Genomic DNA, 22,689 nt, shown 5'->3' with positions numbered 1-22,689 from the left:
AGGCTCTTAGGCCGACTATGTCTGCACCAGTCACAATACCATTCTAAACTAATCCTATCTGCCTGCACATAGTCTATACTCTCTGTCCTTTGCCTGTTAATATGTTTGTCTAAATGTCTCTTAAATGTTGCTGTCACAGCTGCTTCTGTCACTTCCACTGGCAGCACATTCCCAGCACTACTTGCCTCGCACATCTCTTTCAAACTTTCCCTTTCTCACATTAAACCTATGCCTCCTAGTAAGTGACATTTCCACCCTGGGAAAAAGACATCCACTTTCCACCCTGTCCCTATAATAGTTTTATATAAAGCTATAAATCTTCCCTCAGCTTCCCAAGTGTCTCATGAAAGAAATCCAAGCTTGGACAATGTCTCCATGTAGCTAATCCACTCCAATCTACATAACATTCTGGTAAAGCTCTTTGCACTCCCGAAAGCCTCCACATCCTTCCTATAGTGTGGTGACCAGAACTGCATACAATATTCCAAATGGCCGAAACAAAGTTTTATACAGCTTCAATATGACTTGTCAACTTTTATACTCAATAAAAGCAAGCATACTGTATGCCTTCTTTACCAATTTATCCACTTGTTTTGCCACTTTCAGGGAGCTATGAAGTTGCATCCCAAAATCCCTCCACGCATCAATGTTCCGAAGGGTCCAGTCATTTATTGCATACTTTCAACTTGCATTTGAGCTTCCAAAATAACTTCACACTTAAGCGATGTCCAGACATCAGGCAATCAATAGACAATAGGTACAGGAGTAGGGCGTTCGGCCCTTCGATCTTGCACCACAATCCCATGCACAGTAATTTTGAAGAGTGTTGTAGTGATAACAGTATTGGACTAGAAATCCAGAGGCCCAACATTTAATCAATATATGTGAAATTGAATATTATCTGTTAAAACTCATCTGGTTCATTAATGTCATTTAAGGAAGGAAGTCTCCCAGCCCAGCCTTCCTGGTTTTGCTGAGGTGTGACTCCAGATCCGAAGCACTGTGACTAATTTTAATTATTCCCTGAAATGGGTCTAGCTCAGCAATAAACAGTGGCCTGCCAGAGATGCCCATATCCCATAACATATTAAAAGACAAATGAGATGCACAGAAGTAGACCATTTTGCCCTTCTTTTCTGTTCATCCCCAATGGCTAATCTTCCACTTTATCTCTGCCTTCCTACATTAGCTTATGTGCAAAAATCTATCAGCCTCTGTCTTGAATAAAGAATTCCAAAGGTTCACAATCCATTGAGTGAAGAAACTCTACTCATGCATTGCTAAATAGCTGATATCATTAGTCTGAGACTCACCTCCATCTTTGACTTTCCCTAGCCTGGGGAAACATTTTCTAAAGTCTGTTTTTGAGGAATTGTGTGTTTCAGTTAGATTACCTATGATTCTTCTAAACTTGAGAGAATAAAGAGAAACCGTATGGGTTTTCCTTCTGGTTCAATTAGTGTTTGATTAGAAACACTGATCCCAAGTGTAATTAATGAAAGAAAGATTACCTATTGATTCTGCTGGAATATACTTAAGTGCCACACGGATTTCTCCGCGATTGATGTTTCCTTCCAATAGAGTAGATGGCTGAAAATGTACAGAAGTAGCATCGCATAATGTTAGATAAAGGTGAACACATGCATTTTCAATCTATTTTAATTAATTCATATTTTGGTACATACTGCCACAATGCACATCTCCAGAAGGTTACAGCACAATTATACCACAACATTTAATATTAACTTGTTCAGTCAGTGGATCAAAATTACCCTGTCCATTGGACTTTCCGCTGTACTGCACATGTGTATTTGCATACTGTGCAGAAATCTAGTTCCTTGGAGAATAATTTTGTTTTAACTTTCTCATTTGGAAAGTTAGAGCATTCTCTTTCTACTACCAGTAAAAATATTGGAAGCAGATTTATAAGGTTTTGGACTTTAACTTAAAGTCGCATCAAAGCCATTTCAGTGATCTTTCTTGATTTTTTTGACAGCAAGGATTTGAAAAAAGATATACCATTAATGCTCTGCTTTTAAAACAAAATATTCTAGTAAATGTTAAACTGGACAAAATGCTATTAATGTTTTAATTCAATGTTGCATCTTTCAGTGTCAGCTTATCTGGGTAATCAAGAAAACATCTCGTTGCCCTGAAGATAATGTGTTATTGTCTATGAGATAGAAAGCAGAAGAGGGTGATTATTTATGGCAAAGAGCTTTTCAATCAGGCACCAAAAGGGTTGTGCAATGGAAATGATGTTCCATTCATGGGAATGTGGAAATAGGAGTCAGTTATTTAATTGTTTGCTCATGTGAATTCATTCAAAATGATCATTGCTGACCTGCAACCTGACTCCTATATTTGTTTTTGTGCCATGTTTTTAATATAATTAGTCAATAAGAATCTATCAGTGTTCCATTAAAAATGATCAATTGACCTAGCATCAATTGCAGCTTGTAAAAAGGAATTGTAAATTTTTCCCATCTTTTGCATGTAGAATTGTTTTCTAATTTTACCCTTGAGAGTACTGGCACTAGTCTTTTAGCAATTTCCAATTACATACACCCTAACAAGGGAGTCAAAGGGTATTGAAGTAGGCAGGAAAATAGACCTGAGGCACAATCAGATCAGGTTGATCTGATAGGGTGGTGGAACTTGAAGAGCCAAATAACCCACTCCTGCTCCTAATTTATATATTTGTATATGCATCACAAAGGCTTATTCAACAGTACCTTCCAAACCGACAACCTACACTTTCTTGGAGGACATGTCCAGGATCCCACCACCTACAAGTTCAACTCCAAGTTGCAACATCAACTGTCTTGGAACTATAATGCTATTCCTTCACTGCATGAAAATCAAAATCCTAATTCCTTTCCTTTGGGTAAAACTGCGATCAATGCATTGTCATGATTCAGAAAGGCAGCACACCAGCACTTTCTCAAGGGCAACTGTGAACCGACATCAAATACTGACCTTACTAATGATATTTACAAACCAAGAATGAATTAAGAAACCATAGATAACATCCAGACATATACTTTACATTCATTATTTTGTTCACCTCCTCAAAAAATCATTCTGATTCATCAGTCATGATTTTACAAATCTACACTGAATGACTCTAATCAACTAAAAAGATTTCAAAATGTGTTGTCAGTCAATCCTTGATTATAAACCCAGTAATTTCCTTGGCTCTAAGGGCTCTCTATTTCCCTGATTTCCCTCTCGCAAGTTTCTTAAGTTAAGGGCATTTTCAAAATTAAAGGACTGCTCAGGAACTTGAAAGAACTTCAAAAAATTATAGTTAGGACATCTGCAATAGTCTCAATGACTTCTTGTAAAACACTGGGATAGAAACCATTAGATTCTGGCAATTTGATACTCTTCAGCACCTTTATTTTCTTTATTGTTCTTTTCCTTCTTATCAAAATTTGAGTAATTCCACAACCCTGACTCAATACTTGGTTCCTTGAGATGTCAAGCATTTGTTCTCTTCCTTGCTTGTAGCACTGATTATTCAACAGTTCTACCATTTCTTCATCTTCAGTAACATGGAGGTGCTGGTATTGGACTGGGGTGGACAAGGTCAGAAGTCACACAACACCAGGTCAGAGTCCAATAGGTTTATTTGAAATCACAAGATATCGGAGCATTGCTCCTTTGTCAGGTGAAATCATCACTTCATTTACAATGACATTATTGTCATAAGTAGTTTTCAAGTGGCTCACATTGCTGTTGTTCACCTTCTCTTTTCTAATATAATTGCAAGGAAAGGTTATGTTCTTTTTAATGTCTCTTGAAAACTTTCTTTCACAAAGCCTTTCCTAAGTCTTACAAACTTATATGTTGCTATTTGATTTTGTTTGTAACTCTCCTAGTTGCCAGGATCTGTGTTTTTCTTTCACAGTACTTTATGTTTCATATTTAGTTTTATGCAGTTAAATCTTTATTCATCCATCAGAATGTAAAAAATCTCAGAGCAGACCTGTACAATCCCTTGAGCTTCCTTTACCATTCACTGTGATGGTGGCTGATCTGCCTTGACTTCACTTCACCACTCATCATCTTTCTTAGTTCCTGAGAGACCAAAAATCCAACTCGCTCAGCATTGAATATGCACAATATTGGAGCATGCACAACTCTCGAGGGTAGATGATTCTAAGATTCACAACCATTCGAGTGAAGATTTCTTTTCCCTTCTCATGCCTTAAATGACCAATGCCTTATCCTGAGGCAATGTCCTTCATGTCTTAAATTCCCCAGATGTATGAAACAGCCTCTCAGTGTCTACTAACAAGCCCCTTCAGAATCTTGCATGCTTTAATTAATCTTGCATGATTTTGTGAGTTTCCTTTGAGTGCAGAAAGATCTCCTCCTTCTCAAGGATTTCAGTCACACTCTCCCAAGAAGTACATGAGTGACACTTCTCTGACAGTGAGTTGTTGCTGTCTGACATTTGTCTACAAACTGATGTCAAGCTGGTAGTTTCCATTATTGACATCAACACAGATTATCACCTGCCTTATTCCCAACTCCAATTGCATTGTAAAATCAGGGTGTAAAAGCACAATTCAGGGTGATACGATCCCCATATTATGCTTAATGAACAAATTATACACTGTTGGCTTCTCTCGAAACTTAAATTTTAAATTATTTCAAAGAATTTATAATTAAAACCAACTAACCTGAGCAATGAATGTTGTTAACTTCCTTTGTTAAAATTATGAAACTTATGCAAAAGGCAGTTGTTACCTTGGATTGCAAGGTGTACCAGCTTGGTGTCTCATTGCTCCAGTCCCAATTACGCATCTCTACCTCTGTTTCTCCAAGGAATACATTTCGACCAAGTGTATCATTGTGCCACACGGAGACATTCAGAGTTCGATTCAGAAGTTCTTGCTTCTTTATTTTGTACTGAAAAGAATACACTAATATAAATCAACTCAATAAGCAATCCAGGTCCTATCACAAGGGATTCAGCAGAACTGTACCTATATTTAGCACTTTACTCATGTTAGTATTTCCTTTGACACCTTCTAAAATTGTTCTACCTTATGCAAGTATTATGATTAAGAATTATTTTGCCACCTTTAGAGTGATTGTACTGGTAAAGCCTAACAGTATTTTAGGTGTGCATTATTTATACCTTTGTCCATCTGGTTACTAGGTTCCTGATTATATATCTTAAACATTTAACAGTATTAAAATGTGGAATAGCATAATAGAATAAATGAAATTACACTTTCAAGCTTAAAACCCTCAGCTCTGTAATTATTTTCAACATTTTTTTGTTTCACATGGTTGCTGTCACTTCTCCAGGTATCCTTGCTGCCTCAGCATGGACCACCTTTCTGGGTGACATTGCCATCCTGTTGACCCCAACCTTAGAGGCAGGGATCTTGCCATCATGACAAACTCTTGGCCTATGTTTTAATTGGATCACTGAGAAATCCCTTTTGCTTCAACTATTGAGTACACATACTCATCCACCTACATCCAAGAATTTAGGAATAAGGTATTATAAGACAAGGTTGTGTGTTCATAGGGTTATTTTGGAGTTTAACTCACCCACAAGCCACTACAGCAGGTTACTCATGAATAACAGTCTATTCAGCAGACAAACATGATTCCAGCCTTTCATTGTTAACTATATCATCTCAGAATCAACTTGACAACAAAGACACCTTGTTATTTTCTTACTCACTCAAGAAAGATGACTATTTGCTTTGACTGACTCCTTTGTCATGGTCCCTTTTCTTTAACATTGCTGTATGTTAAACTCGAAGCTCCTGAACTTTACTGGTGTATTTCTCATTTGGAAAATAAGAGCAGGAGTTGGCCATTTGACAATTTGAATCTGCTCCATCATTCAATATGGTCATGGCTGATCATCCAACTTGCAGCATTCTTCCTGCTTTTGCCCCAAACCCTTTAATCTCAGAGTGAAGAAATTTCTCCTCATGTCAGTTCTCAATGACCTGTCCCATATCCTTAGAGTGTGATCCTTGCTTCTAGTCTCCCGGCCTTTGGGAACAACATTTGTGCTTTTATCCTGTTTTATCCTGTCTGTGAGAGATTCCCTCAATTATCTAAACCTCAGTAAATACAGTCCCAACCTGATCTAATCTCTCTCAATACATCAATCCTACCATGCCAGGAATCAATCTAATAAACCTTAGTTACACTTCCTCTACAGCAAGAACAGTCTTCCTCAGATAAGGAGACCAAAACAGCACACAACATTCCAGGTATGGTCTCACAAATTGCAGATATCCCTGGTCCTGGGTTCAAATCTTCTCACAATGAAGGCCAATATCCATTTGCCTTCTTCACCTGCTTACTTTCAGCAATGTGCACAAGAATACCCAGGTCTCATTGCACCTCCCCTTTTCCAATCTATCACCTTTCAGATCACTTTCCTATTTTTGCTACCTAAGTAGATAACCCTATGTTTACACCAGTTATATTTCATTTGTCAGCCATTTATCCACTTACTGAACTTATCCAAATCACACCTGAAGCATTTCCACATGCTCCTCACAGCTTACTCTCCCACCCCTTTGTGCCATGTAAAAGTCTAGGAATATTACATTTATACGGCACTACTAAGCCAATTGATTAATGACAAAACTAATAAATTGAGGAAAACAAATTTCTGTTTAACAACCTATTGTGAATTTCAGAGATTTGCTCGAGGATAGGATACTGAACCATTCAAATTGGGTAGTTCAGTTGCTCATCTTTAAATTCTTGTCTTTAAACTTTTAGCTTTCCTTTCCAATATATTTGTTCATTTTATTTTCCATTGTCTTTTGTATTTTCCTCAATCTCTCAACTCATTGATTATTTTCATTTTATATTTTTTGAAATAAATAGCTTCCTGAAGGAAGTAAATTCTCTCCACATTCATCTTATTAATGTATCGAAAAGCATCGAGGAAGTTCAGAACATACAGTTTGCAATTTTAAAATTAATTAGAAATGGGAGTTGTCCAAAACGTGAAAGACTAAAGGATTTTGAATAGCTATTCATGTATTTTAGTAGTTTAAAAAATATTACGAGTAAGTGAAATCTGTGCAGGTTTCCATTAGGCATACAATTCTGATTTGATGCAATCGTGATTCATTGTCAAACAAGCAAAAGAAAATGCGAAGTATGGTTGTACTGTTTGATTCTTGTGGTCTCCTCACTACAAAATAAAATATTTCCACAGCAGAAAGATGAAAATTAGAATAAATCCTGTCAGGATTTACAAACAAGAGCAGCTGAACTACCCAATTCAAGCGGTTTAGTATTCTACTCTCAAGTAAATGTCTGAATCTCATGAACAATACTCAAACAGAAATTTGTTTTCTACAATTTGTTTGGTTTTGTCTCTGATCATTTGGTTTGGTGGTGCTGTGTTAGAAAGAAATTTTTATTCTTTGGAGTTAGGTGGTACAGAGGCATATGTCCAACTCAGATGAAAATTTCTCCTAGCCGCTGTGAAATAATGTGGCCTTGCCATTGCATCTGCCTAGATGAAGGATTGGATTAAAGCAAATGGTTTATATTGTGGAGATTCATAGTGAGGGTGGGTGAGGAGCAATACAGTGGTTCTACATTTTAGAATAATTTTTCAAATGGAAGGTCACATACAAGCCATAATTTCAGACAAACATACCTTCAGGATTTCGTTATACTGGGGATTCAGTGAAGCTTTCTTTACAGATGACTTGCGTTTGCTCGGTCTTGTGCGGTCAGGAAGCAGGTAAGTCTTCACATATCTATTTGAAGAGAAAAATATTCTTCATAAGTGCAGGTCTCTAAATGGGATGCATATGTATCTCATTTTTCAGTGTATAATCTATTTTGAATTTTCAGACAGGGATCCTTGATCGGAATGTACAATTACTGTATTACTAATGCAGAGACATGGGTCATCAAAGTTTGTGAGAAGATTTGTAGCTCGGGTGCTCGTTATATAGAGAGATATGAGGGAACGTTCTAGCAAAATGGTGGAGGACATTGACCTTATTCCTATAGTGCTGTGAATTCCTTCATATAGTTGAGCTTGCTTTAACCCACATTGCAACTACAAACCAGATTGGCATGGACTTCACTGCTGGTCATGGTGGAAGAGAAAGACCCGCTTCAGCAGACCCTCCAGGTTCTTGTCCACAAAGCAGCAAGCCAATGCCTCACTGTCTGCCAGGTCCAAGGCAGATATCAGGGACTGTGCAGGGTAGTTTCGGACTGACAGTGCTTGTCCAGGCGCACAAAGGATGCCAGTGAATTCCAGGATATCTGCTGAGTGGCAAATTGTTCCAGGAATGGCATTAGGTCAAATGGAAGGAAATCAGGCATTTGCGTTACCTTAGGGGCTGGGCAGGTAATTAATGAGGCAAGTTTGATGAGGTACTGAGAGAGATCTCATTTGGCCCTAGCAGCAACAAACCCTCCAAAAAAAAAACAGAACTCAGACTTAGCCAATAAATGGAAACTATAGCCTGATATGTCTGTATGGATGTTCCTCTCATACAAGCCAATGAAGCATCATATAACATAATGATTGGCCTCTGATAGAATTCTCCTTAGACTTATAAAATCAATTTATGCTTTCTCACATATAATAGAGTAATTGCTATTTTTCTGTAAATCTGATTGAAGTGTCGATGTGTATTGAGATTGTAGCTAATCATTGTAAGCTCCATTCTAAAATTTAAAAAAACCTTTAAAAGCATCACCTTTTAAATTACAACATTTATGTCAGTATATTTTCTGTCTCATTATATTTCAATTTTCTTCCCACCTTCTTATCACTACTTATCAAGGAGCTATTGAATGCCCATTTCCTAACAGTTCTTGGGAAATATTGTGCAGCTTGTTGTTTCATGTGCAGCAAAGATTTGTCTCTTATCATATAATTTGGATTATGTCTAGTGATAACCAAGAAAGCATGTTGTATACATTTTGATCTCTTTAATAACTTTTGTTTTTACTTTTGTTGAGAAAATTATCTTTCCTTTGCTGGTCTCTCCAAAGCTTATACAGTACTTCAGCCAGAAAAAAGATCAGGCCATTTGCTAAAGCAAATATGTAATCCAATACTAAAAGTTGTATGAAAATTATCGAGGATATTTCTGGTCCAAGTATACCTGTCCTCATGTGGTAAATGCACACGACCTCTATTCTCTGCATTTCTGTGACAGCAAAGATGACAGCTGGAACCCACCAGGTAGGGAAAACATAGGCTCAAACCTGGACTCACCATACCGTCCCATACTTTGAACTTTGCAACAATCTCAAAGCTCGTCTTTACAGAAAAGTAATGTTATTATCAATAGTTAAAACAATTTTAAGAGTTGTTAATGTGTTTACATTCTCAGTGGTATGACCAGTTTATTTTTTAAAAGTCAGAAGTCACACAACACCAGGTTATAGTCCAACAAGTTTATTTGAAATCACAAGGTTTTGGAGCAAAGCCCCTTCGTCACTTCATCTGACAAAGGAGCAGCGCTCCAAAAATTGTGATTCCCAATGACCCTGTTGGATTATAATCTGGTGTCATGTGATGTGTCACTTTGTCCAGCCCCAGTCAAACACTGGCACCTCCACATCACAGTTTCGTTTTTAAGAAAAAAATACCCCATGCAAAGTCTATTTTTTCCACTCTACAGGAAATATACCAAGCAGTTTCAAAAGTTCAGACATTTGCTTTATTTAAATGTAATGCATATAAATAATTGAAGGTGGGATACTTTGTCAAATATAATATAGAATCAAAAGGTGTGGCACTGGAAAAGCACAGCTGGTCAGGCAGTATCCGAGGAGAAGGAAAGTTGACATTTCAAGCATAAGTTCTTCATCAGGATTTTTTTTGGGGGGGAGGCAAGGGGGCTGAGAGATAAATGGGAGAGAAGTGGGACTGGGGGTAAGGTAGCTGGGAATGCAATAGGTAGATAATGGGTGATGGCGATATGTCGGAGCAGAGGATGGAGCAGATAGGTGGGAAGGAAGATGGACAGGTAGGACAGGTCAAGAGGGTGCTGCTGAGTTGGAAGTTTGGATCTGGGATGAGGTTGGGGGAGGGAAGATGAGGAAACAGGTGAAATTGACATTGATCATCTCCCCTCCCTTGATGTTATCACAGATTCAACCCTCCAACTCAGCACCACCCTCTTGACCGGTCCTACCTGTCCATCCTCCTTCCCACCTATCTGCTCCACCCCATACTCTGACCTATCACTATTACCCCCACTTTCATCTAACTATTGCATTCCCAGCGACCTTGCCCCCCCAGCCCCACTCCCTCCCATTTATCTCTCAGCCCCCTTGTCCCTAACCCCCCCAATTCCTGACGAAGGGCTTATGCTTGAAACATCGACTCTCCTGCTCCTCGGATGCTGCTTGACCTGCTGTATTTTTCCAGCACCACACGTTTTGACTCTAATCTCCAGCATCTGCAATCCTCATTTTCTCCTAGTTAAATAAATGTTTTTTTAATGGCATGAGCTACAGAAACGGTATAGATTAAATAAATTTTCATTAGGACTACTACATAAAGACTTCAAAAAGCATCAGTAAGTAAATCCATTCAGGGATTATTACAGATGAGTCAGTTCCCAATAAGACATAACTTGTCATTCATCCTGCTCAACTAGCTCAATTTTAGTTTTTGATTAGGTTCAAAGGAAAAGTGGCTGAAAACAAATGTCCAATGCCTGCTGTGAATACATGCAATTAGTATGCACTACAAAAACCTATGTAAATTGATAGAAGCCCAGGTCTTATTTTAAAATTGCACCAATTGATATCTATTGACTGTTTTGGGTAAAATAGCTGAGATAAGAATCAGTCTGAACTGCAAATAATTGCTAAAAGAAACAAATTTCAACATCGTATCATAAGCATTTAATAAATAAAATCAAACACTTCGCTGACCTACATATACAAAACAATTTCTCAGTTTCTCCCCTGTCAAACCCCTTCAGAAGATTGCATGTTTTGATGAGATTACTTCAAATTCTTTTAAGCTTCAGACAGAATAGGCACAATTTACTCAGGCCCATAAATCGGAGCAAACAGTGCAATAATAATCACAGGTTGGTTACAACATGGGAGGAAGAACTTGGCCCATTGAGTCTGCACCAGCTCTCCAAAGAGCATGATGATGTAATGGCATTCACCTGACTTTTCCTATACCCCTTCACATTATTTCTATTCAAATAATCACACAATTTCCTCCTGAATATCTCAATTAACTCTGTCACATTTTCAGAATCTGAACCAATCGGTGTATGATGTAGCTTTTCTCTTACATCATTTTTGCTACATTTGCAAATCTGTGCCCTCTCAGAATTGACCCTTTTATGAGCAGCAACAGTTTCTTGCTATTTACCCTATTCAGCCCTCTCATGGTTTGGAAAACATTAGATTCTATTCTGAATGAAGCAGCAGTGCACAAAGAGGCAGGCCAGAGGTGCTGTTCATATCCAAGAAGGCACAAAGTCAGTGACCAGTAAGAGAGCAAGCTAACAGCCCAAACCCTATTCGATTGCATGAGGTGGGTCACTTCCCTGAATGCAGAGTGTCCTAACAGTAGTAAGATCAATGAGCTCCAAAATGCAATATTAAATTGCTGATCTATTATAAGTGAGCCCAAGATGTGCCACGATGATGGGGGAAGGCTGGTGCTTGACTGATGCCAACATCTGTGGAGGGGCTGCCAGGCAGTAGAATCATAGAGTCATAGAGATATAGCATGGAAACAGACCATTCAGTCCAACTTGTCCATGCTGACCAGATATGTAAACCTAGTCCCCCCTGCCAGCACTTAGCCCATATCCCTCCAAACCCTTCCTATTCAAATACCCATCCAGATGCCTTTTAAATGTTGTAATTATACTAGCCTCCACCACTTCCAGTGCCAGTTCATTCCAGAACATACCACCCTCTGCATGAAAATGTTGCCCCTTGGATTCCTTTTATGTCTTTCCCCTGTCACCTTAAACCTATGCCCTTTAGTTTTGGATTCCCCCACCCGAGGGAAAAGACCTTGCCTACTTATCCCGTTCATGCCCCTCATGACTATAAGGTCACCCCTTCGACACTCCAGGGAAAACAGCTCCAGCCTACTCAGTGTCTCTCTATACCTCTAATCCTCCAACCCTGGCAACTTCCTTGTAAATCTTTTCTTAACCCTTTCAAGTTTCACAACATCCTTCCTATGGGAGGGAGACCAAAATTGCACGCAATACTCCAAAAATGGCCTAACTAATGTCCCGTACAGCTGCAACATGATCTCCCAATTCCTATACCCAATGCTCTGACCAATAAAGGAAAGCACACCAAATGCCTTCTTCACTATCCTATCTACCTGTGACTCTACTTTCAATGAGCTATGAACCTGCACTCCCGGGTCTCTTTGTTCAGCAAAACACTCCAGGATCTTTTCATTAAGTGTACAAGTCCAGATCTGATTTGCCTTTCCAAAATGCAGCACCTCACATTTATCTAAATTAAACTCCATCTGCCGCTGCTCAGGCCATTGGCCCATCTGATCAAATTCTCGTTGTAATCTGAGGTAACCTTCTTTGCTATCAACTTCACCTCCAATTTTAGTGTAATCTGCAAACTTACTAACCATATCTCCTATGTTTACATCCAAGTCATTTATATAAATGACAAAAAGAAGTTGACCTAGTACCGATCTTGTGGCACACCACTGCTCACAGGCCTCCAGTCTGAAAAACAATTCTCCACCACCACTGTCTTCTATCTTTGAGCCAGTTCTGTACCTAAATGGCAAGTTCTTCCTGTATTCTATGTGATCTAACTTTTCTATGAGGAACCTTGTCAAATGCCTCACTGAAGTCCACATAGACCACATCCACCTCTCTGCCTTCATCAATTCTCTTTGTTACTTCTTCAAAAAACTCAATCAAGTTAGTGAGACACAGTTCCCCTTGCACAAAACCATGTTGACTATCTTTAATCAGTCCTTGCCTTTCCAAATACTTGCAAATCCTATTCCTCAGGATTTTCTCAAAACAACTTGCCCACCACCGATTCCAGGCTCACAGGTCTATAGTTCCTTAGCTTTTCCTTACCACCCTTCTAAAATAGTTACACAACATTTGCAAATGTCCAGTTTTCCGGCACCTAACCTGTGGCTATCTCTGCCGTACAGTTATCTCAGCAAGGGGCCCGTCAATCTCTTCGCAAGCTTCTCATAGAGTTTTAGGGTACACCTGATCAGAGTCCAGGGATTTACCTACCTTCATGCATATTAAGAAGGTCCAGCACCTCTTCCTCTGTAAAATGGGTATTTTTCAAGATGTCACTATTTATTTCTCCAAATTTTACCTCTTCCATGTCGTTTTCCACAGTAAACACTGATGCAAAATACTTATTTAGTAGCTCCCCCATCTCCTGCGGTTCCACACGTCGGCTGCCTTGCTAATCTTTGAGAGGCCCGATTCTCTCCCTAGTTACCCTTTTTGCCCTTAATGTATTTGTAGAATCCCTTTGGATTCTCCTTGACCTTATTTGCCAAAGTTATTTCATGACCTCTTTTTGCCCTCCTGATTTACCTCTTAAGTATACGCCTACTGTCTTTATACTCTTCTAGGGAATCACTCGATCTCTGCTCTCTATACGTGACATGTGCTTCCTTCTTTTTCTTGACCAAAACCTCAATTTCTCTGTCTTCCAGCATTCCCTATACCTACCAGCCTTGACCTTCACCCTAACAGGAACATACTGTCTCTGAATTCTCACTACCTAATGTTTTAATGCTTCACATATTGTCAGCTATCCCAGTACCTGTGAACATCTGCCCCCCATCCATCAATATGGCTCATATTGGATTTGAAACACTAAGTCTGTCTTTTCACAGTTGCTGCCAACCCGCTGATTTTCTCCAACGTCTTCTCTTTTAATTCAGATCTGCAGCGTTCACAATGTTTGGCTTTTATAGGAACAAAGACTATGTAATTTAAATAAACTTGGAGTCATTCAGGAATTAGACTTAACCTGACACCACAATTGTTTTTTTTTAACCCCACTGGTATCTTCAACAGTGGCAAAATGTATACATATCTTTGAGATCTCAATGTATGTTTGCTTCCCATAGAGCTGTTTCCTTTGCTGATGGATAGGTTACCTTCTTGATCCCATCACACATATCACCAACAGGCAATAAATGACTTCTGGATATCCTGACAACATTGTAATCACTAGTTAAAAGCAAATTACTGCAGATGCTGGAATCTGAAACGAAAAGAGAAAATGCTGGAAAATCTCAGCAGGTCTGTCAGCATCTGGAAGGAGAGAAAAGAACTGATGTTTCGAGTCTAACTGACCCTTTGTCAAAGCTGACAAAGAGTCAGTTAGACTCGAAACATCAGCTCTTTTCTCTCCTTACAGATGCTGACAGACCTGCTGAGATTTTCCAGCATTTTCACTTTTGTAACCAGGAGTGTTTTGTGTAGGACCTAGAGTCTGCTTGACCTTGCTTTGAGCAGCACATTGTACATTCAGAGTCTTTTTGCTTGGATCTCTCTCATAGTTAATGAGAGTGGATTGCTTGGTTTCAACGATATGTTCATTACAATGATGTTAGTATCATTAACCAGTCAGCATTTTTCTGCTCTTGCTTCCCATATGTTGAGACTGCTGATATTAATTGCCTTACGTTCTTTACACTTATTATCCCCTTGTTACCAACTATTTCTAGTATATAATTTATATCCTGTACAGTGAAGACAGAGACAAAACATTTTTCCAACATCTCTGCCACTCCCTCATTCTCCATTATACTTTTATGTGTTTCAGCTTCTCAGTGACCACTGTATATTGTTTTCCCTTTTTCATAGACTTCTAACTTTTCCTGTCTAGTTTACTATCACTCTATTTTTCCCCTTTCATCAACTTTGGTTGCCACCATTTACTCATTTGCAAATCATTCCCAATTCACAGACATGTAACTTTTCTTTGTAATATCATATGCTCCGTTTAGTGTGATGATACTATGGCTCCAAGAGATGTATTTTGTACTTTTTTTTAATTAGGAGAGGTTGAGACAGAGGTGCCATGTGGTCTGTTCCAATCCAATAAAGTTATCAGCTTGTGAGGCTTTGTTTTTTTTTAAAAAGTTGGAACAGCAGAATCAGCATGAATAGTTGGAGTTAGGCACCCACAGAACCAGGGTTTTAGTTTCGCTTTCAATAGTTGTTGGGTTTTGAAGTTGCCATATATCTCTCCATTCAATAGCAAAACATTTGAGTTCTCTCCCTCTGTCAGAATTTTCTCATAATGTTCTATCCTCCTGGACTGGAGAAACATTGCATGTGAAATTATCTATTTCATTGTTTTTGTCTTCCCCATGGATGAGTTTATGGGATGTTACCATATTGGAACAGTTCTGTTTAGTGTTTAAATAATCTATTATTCTGTTAAGTTTTCCATTAGAAGTAAAATTTGACCAATTCCTGTCTCTTTCGTTTGTATTTTAACTGTAGAATAAAAATAAAGTATGATATATTTGAAGGGGGTTTGGTCTAGCCCATAACACTAGTCTAACATTATTTATGGTGTTTTGTTTGGTCATGGAATGCATTTTTGTTAAACATGTTCTTTTTTTTTCCATGTTTACCATTGTCTATTTACTGCCATACCTTCTCGTATATTTACCCAATCAACCTTAGCCACCTCCCACCTTACAACGGCATAATTAGCTTTCTTCATTCTTTGTTTCTTGTTTGGGTTTGGAGTATGCAATTTTCTATGTTAAAATGGAATTTAATTTCACAATGATCACTTTTTCCCTTAGAGGGCGTTTTACTATAAAATTTCGAATTAAACTGGTCTCACTATCCAGTATTATGTGTAAGGTAATTTTATCCCTTTAGAAAGTTAATCTGGGAAGATGGACAACAAGAAAATGGCGGCACAGTGAACATATATACTACATCAGTCTTTACTGTGGAAGATACTCCGAACATTCCATTAATACTATAGAATAGAAAGGAGGAATTAAGTCGCATCACCATCACTAGAGAAGTAATATTAGACAGACTAATCATGCTAAAGGCAAGTAAGACTCTTGGCCCAAATGGCTGGCAAGGATCCTAAAAGAAGCAGCTGCCGTGATAAGTACATTGGTTGTAATTATCTAAAAGTCCTTGGACACTGGAGAAATACCGAAGGATTCACAAACTACAATGCCTCATCCCTGTTCAAAAAAAAAGAGAGCGGCAGAAACTATAGGCCAATTATCCTCACATCTATTGTTGGAAAAATGTTGGAATCAATTATTAGGGAAGCAAGATCAGCACATTTGGAAAATTATAATATAATCAACACAGCCATCATGGTTTGATTAAAACAAAAATTTTGTCCGACTAATTTATTGTCATTTTTCAAGCAAATATCCTAAGCCCAACCATCTTCAGCTGCTGCATCAATGACCTTCCCTCCATCATAAGGTCATCACATCAGACGTGAGGATGTTCACTGATGATTGCACAATGTTCAGCACCATTCTTGATTCCTCAGATACTGAAGAAGTCCATGTTCACATCAACAAGACCTCGACAATGTCCAGACTTGGGCTGACAAGTGGCAAGTGACATTCGCATCATTCAAATGCCAGGCTATGACAATCACCAATAAGAGACAATCTAACCACCACCTCTTGACATTAAATGGTGTTACCATCACCAGATCTGCCACTATCAACATCCTGGGGGGTTACCATTGACCAACTGGAAACTCAACTGGACTTACACATAAACACAGCGGCTACAAGAGCAGGTCAGAATCTAAGAAGATCTGCAGTGAGTAACTCACCTCCTGACTCCCCAAAGCCTGTCCATCACAGGCAAGGAACTCACCATTCTGACTTGGAAATATATCATCATTCCTTCACTGTTGCTAGGTCAGAATCTTGGAATTCCTTCTCTAATGGTATTATAGGTCAACCCAAAGTAGGTCGACTGCAACAGTTCATGAAGGGAGCTCACAACCACCTTCTGAAGGGCAACTACAGATGGACAATAAATACTGGTCAGCCAGTGACCCCCACATCCCATGAAATGAATTTTTTAAAAAATCTCAGAGTGGACAGAGGGGAACTGATAGATGTGTTGTATTTCCAGGTGTTTAAAAGGTACACCACAAAATATTAAATCATAAAATAAGAGCTCATGGTGTTGGAGGTAGTATACTGACATACGGAACTTGTCAATGTGCAGGAAACAGCAAGTGTAGGGATAAGGATTGTTTTCAGGTTGGTAACCTATAACCAGTGGGGTTCCACAGGGAACCATGTTTACAAAATATTTTGATTAGATTCCCTACAACGTGGAAGCAGGCCCTTTGGCCCAACAAGTCCACACTGACCCTCCATATATTGAACTGGAGCAGCCTACACCCCTAGCTCTCTTCGTTCTACAACAGTACTCAAGGCCTACCATTAATTGTATAAGCCCTACTCTTGTTGTACCAAAATGCAATACCTTGCATTTATCCAGATTAAACTCCATCTGCCATTTTTCAGCCCATTTACCTATTTGATCAAAATCCTTTTGTAATCTTAGAAACCTTCTTCACCGTCTACTATGCCAGCAACTTTGGTGTCATCTGCTAACTTACAAACCATGCCTTCTATATTCTCAAATCATTTACATAACTGACATACAAAAGAGGACCCAGAACTGATCCCCGTGAACACTGCTGCTCATAGGCCTCTCGTTCGAAAAGCAAACTTCCGTCATTACTCTATATCTCCTGCCATAAAGCCAATTGCGTATCCAATTAGCAAGCTCACCCTGAATCTCATGTGATCTTATTTACTAATTAGCCTATCTTGCAGAACCAGATTTAGCAAAATCCAAATAAACAATGTCTACTGCTCTGCCATCATCAATCTGTTAGGTGACTTCCTCAAAAAACTCAATAAAGTTTATGAGAAATGATTTTTCTCGCACAAAACCATGCTGACTCTCCTTACCACTGGATGTAAGTTTGCTCGTGTCACCATACTAGGTAATATCATCAGTAAGCCTCCGGTGAAGGGCTAGTGTTATATTCCACTTTCTATTGTACGTTTAGATTTCCTTGGGGTGGTGATGTCATTTCCTGTTTTTTTTCACAGAGAGTGGTAGGTGGGGTCTAAGTCAATGTGTTTGTTGATGTCGTGTTTCTAGGAATTCTGGTGCCTGCCTCTGTATGGCATGCTTGAGGATGGATGTGTTTTCCCAAAGTGGTGTCCTTCCTCATCCATGTGTAAGGATATTGTGATACACCAGGCCCAAGGGGCCAGGTAGTTCACTCCTTTTCTATTTCATATGGTCTTAAAGTCTTATTGTTAGTTGGCCTCCACAACTAATTATTTTAGGAAATTGTCGTGAAGTCATTCTACTCTTCTTCCAAACTACTTTTGCCAATTTTGATTGTTTAGTCTATATGAAGATTAAAGTTCCCTACAATACCATATTGCCCTTGTTGAAACCTTCATTTTTAAAAAAGTTTCAATTTAATGCTCAATCTAATGGTGTGACTTCTCTCAGGGGGCCTATTAGCTACTCTCACCAGATTTAGCTTATTCTCTAACCATACTGATTCTAGTTCCTGACTTTCTGAGCCAAGATCCTTTCTCATTACTATGTAATGTCATCCTTTGTTATCAGGATGACTCCAGTTTTTCGATAGTGTCTCTTTGAAATGTTACATAACCTAGAATGTTTGTTTGACAATCTTGATCATCTTGTAACACAAATGTGACATCGCCACTTTGACAAAATGTCACACTTCTTTTTAAGAATTCTTCTGAATCTCTAAGAAGTTCTTTTAACCTAAGATCATCCCAATAAATTACCGTAGGATATTTTGTACCAAAATTGTAAATTGATATTGGGTATTATTTTCTTTGAAGAGTATGTATTCAGTCACTCAGCAGCATGCATACGGAATTTTGAAAATTTCTTATATTCCACAAAGCTGATCGGGCAAGTACATAAAACTAGCAATCACAACCAGAGAACCTTCAATCTGCTGAATGAATGGAAATAACACGCTGCTTCGCTGATGGGGCTGAAATAATCAAGACATGACTTTTATCATCTGCCCTCCAAAATATGGCTGTTCCTAATAAAACATGTCAACTGTATATACATTAATTGTATCTCCAATCATGAAAGCTAAATCTAAACATTTTAGTTTTTTTTACTTTATTCGTTATAAAGGAGTATCTTCTGTGGTTTAATCCAATTTTTAATTAACTGATTAAATTGCTTGTCATAAATTAATTTTTAAAAAATAAATCAAGACAAGAGTTCACTTACGGATCTGAGGTGTACTTTCTCATATTGGCTACTGCCAATCCTCGACACTGCATCACATGGACCTGGAATTCTTTTTTAGCTTCTTCACAGTGCAATTTGAATTGTACCGCTCCCTGAATTGGAACTTCTCCAAAATCTCCAGCATCACTGTACAGACTCAGTAAACTTCCACTCAGCTAGAACAATATGTATTTAAAAAGTATAGAATTCAAAATGATATTTTATACATGCTTCCCCAGAATTACAAAGCAATAATACAATGATTGTAAGTTACAAAGAATATATTACAAAGGATCATAAAGTTCTGAAATGATTAAATATTTATTTGTAAATCTGTGTGGCAATAAAAGCAGAATGGACAGCAGCTTAAATTATTCTTCTCTGGAGGTTTGCCTCTAACTTCAAAAAAGATGACAAAAACACAAGGCAAATTTTGCAAACTGAGTCATACATTCTTGTTATTTCTTCTCAGGTTGTTAGTTAAACTGACAAGGTCACATTTATTGAACTTACATATCTGCTCTTAAAGTTTGGTAGCTACCCTGCTCTCTGAAACTGCTGAAATCTGATCTAGAACTTTGAACCAGATATAACGATGGTGATGATACATTTCCAAGTAAAATGGTGCATGACCTGGTGAGTAACTTGATGATGATGGTATTCCTTTAACCTTTCAGTCATTGTTCAATCTGGGGAACATTTCTAGGAGGTGCATGGAGAGAATGTACAAAGGAGTAACGAAGCAAACAGCTCTATCATGGATGTTCTTAAGCATTGAATCATTATCTAGCTAGACGAGACTGTTCTGATGGCTATTGTGTTGATATAGCTGCTCCAGTTCAATATATGGTAAATAAGTTTCCTATAATATCTCATGGCCAGTTGTCTTGCAACTGATCACTAAACAATTTCACAAGATGTTACAATGTAATTTAGTGTGACATAGAGACTAGAACAGATAGTACTAAAATGGAGACAAGTGAACTGTTTGGAGTTTGAAACAATCAACAGTTTCCTTGTTCATTTGTTCCTGATATGAAAAAGTAAATATAAATTTATATAGCCAACTTAGTTCAGTGTTTGTGTCTTTACTTCTAATTTAGATGAAGAAATTTAAGTACATAACTTGGATTGATACCTCAATGCAGCATTGAGAGCATGGTGTGCTGTTGTCAAAACTCTTTTTCAGATAAGATGTTAAAATGAGACATTATTGTTCTGCTTAAATAAACATAAAATAACTCTTATTACTATTTAGCAAAGAGCATAGGAGACATCTTGACAAATATTAGATTCTTCGCCAAAACTGTTAAAGCAAAGTACACTGTTATAAACCTCATTGCTCTTTGTGGAGCTTTCTATTGTTTGATTATTACAACATTTACACTTCTAAAGTACTTTATTGATTTTGAAACACTTTAAACATTGTAACGAACTGATAATAGATGTTCTTCATATTTAGATGCACAAGTGTGGGATTTAATCTTCGAAGAATATCTGTTTACTGATGCAATATGATAGCCAATACAATACCTTCCAATTCTGCCCATTGTGTCAATGAACATCTATTTTATGTTGTGACATTTTAGTTATTGTATGGCTGGCAAAATCTAAAGATTACAAGGAGTAAAATTAAAATGAATATTTATTAAGCACATGGAATAAAGTACTAGCCTGTTACAAATGTACCAAAATTATCATGGCTTGTTCTTGAGACATTTTTGTGTGTTTTGCTTTCTCCCTTCCCAGTCACACTGCGCTGTTCATTTTAAGAAGCTGTTCATCCATGTCATTTTCCAGTCGAGGCAAAAAGTCTGCAAATGCAACTAGACATATTGACACTTCTTGCTTGGCCTATGGAGTGTTTCCAGCATTTTCTAGGTCTCCATTTTGCACTGATGCCTTTGTGCTACCACCTACTGTTTGTAACCAATGAATGGCAGCAACAACATCTTGTCTCTCAATCCCTTACCTTGAACATTGGCCCATCAACCAAAAGAAGAGTATTTCTAACTCCTCATATTATTTGACACAATTCTCTCAAATTGACTGTTAATTAGCCATTTGTTAAGAAAAAAGTATTCCCTGATTACACAGTGTCTTATTTCATTGAAATGTTTCAAGGTACTTCACACAATAACTTATTCACACTGTTTTTGTGAAGACAAAATAATTAAATGCGACATTTCATTTCAGGAAATTAGTAATAATGATGCTGAGGCAGCGGAGGATTATATTTTCTGTTGCTGCTATATTTGCTCTTCTGACATCTATAATTTTGTTTCAGCAGGAGTACTTTTGCATTTTGAGTCAGAAAGCTGGGAGTTCAAGACTAACCCCATGAATTGACCACTAGGCTGAGGCTTTGATACTTTTTTTTGAAATGCCTGTGATGGAAATGTTGCTGAAAAGACCAGCATTTACTGTCCAACCCTAACTGTCCTTGAGATTATAAAAATGCAGCCTTCTCGAACAACTTTAGTCCTTGTGATGCAGTTATTCCCACAGTGCGAAGAACCAGTCATTCCTTGTGCAACCGTAGCAACATTTTTTTTCTATATGTAATATTCAATGCAGTTGCTCTCTGTCTTCTTGACTGGATATGAATGATCCCAGAATACTACTGGTAAAATGGAGTATTTTCTGAGTAATCTGGTTAACATTTTCACCCAGCTATCATCGCCACAAAGGGATTAATTGGCTATCCATGTCATTTACACCTTGGTCCAGATAGAGCTTACCTTTTACATGAGGTAGATTAATTACTGACACAAGCAGAGGTATATGGGTATGATCTAATTACCATTCCAAAGACATGGCTGCAGTTTGACCAAGGAAGGAAACTGAATGTTAAAGAATATTTGACATTTAGGAAGAAGAGGCAAAAATGAAAAGGCACTTCTGTAATGAAATAATAGGGGAGGAAATCAGTATATTAGTGAGGAAGGGTCTTAGATCAAAAGAACAAGGTGTAGATTCTGTTTGAATGGAAGACAGAAACAACATGGTGCTGTAAACATCTTGGAGGCATTGTTTATAGGCCACCCAATAGTAATGGCAATGTAGAGCATGGTAAGACATGGTAAATTAGAAGTGTGATAAACAAAGATGATGGACTTCTGGACAAAACCTTCAATTTCCACACAGATTGGGAATATCTACCCAACATCAATGCTGTGAAGGATGAATTCCTGAACAGTAAATTTTGCCAGCCCTGTTGATAACTTTGATAGCATTTTTAACAGTTCCTCTTGAATATCCTAACATATCTTTTTGATAGTTGTTTTTGGTGACCTCTTGATAGGTCCAACAAGCTTGACAATTCAAAGAATCATAGAGTTCTACAGCACAGAAA

The 22,689-nt window shown here is 38.0% G+C and overlaps 1 protein-coding gene across 2 annotated transcripts in view; it reads right to left on the bottom strand.

Annotated features, from left to right (window-relative positions):
- LOC132832748 (synaptotagmin-like protein 1) overlaps positions 1-22,689 on the bottom strand; it is a 190,648-nt gene that overhangs the window by 22,179 nt on the left and 145,780 nt on the right. For both annotated transcript variants that reach the window (XM_060850877.1, XM_060850884.1), the window contains exons 10-13: positions 19,335-19,510; positions 7,670-7,772; positions 4,759-4,920; positions 1,512-1,590 (exon numbers count right to left, since the gene is read on the bottom strand). In XM_060850877.1, the coding sequence (XP_060706860.1) occupies positions 1,512-1,590; positions 4,759-4,920; positions 7,670-7,772; positions 19,335-19,510 (520 nt within the window). The remainder of the gene's footprint in view (positions 1-1,511; positions 1,591-4,758; positions 4,921-7,669; positions 7,773-19,334; positions 19,511-22,689) is intronic.

The sequence above is a fragment of the Hemiscyllium ocellatum genome, chromosome 3, assembly GCF_020745735.1.
Source record: "Hemiscyllium ocellatum isolate sHemOce1 chromosome 3, sHemOce1.pat.X.cur, whole genome shotgun sequence".
Classification (NCBI taxonomy): Eukaryota; Metazoa; Chordata; class Chondrichthyes; order Orectolobiformes; family Hemiscylliidae; genus Hemiscyllium; species Hemiscyllium ocellatum.
This window is presented reverse-complemented; position numbering and strand designations above follow the sequence as displayed.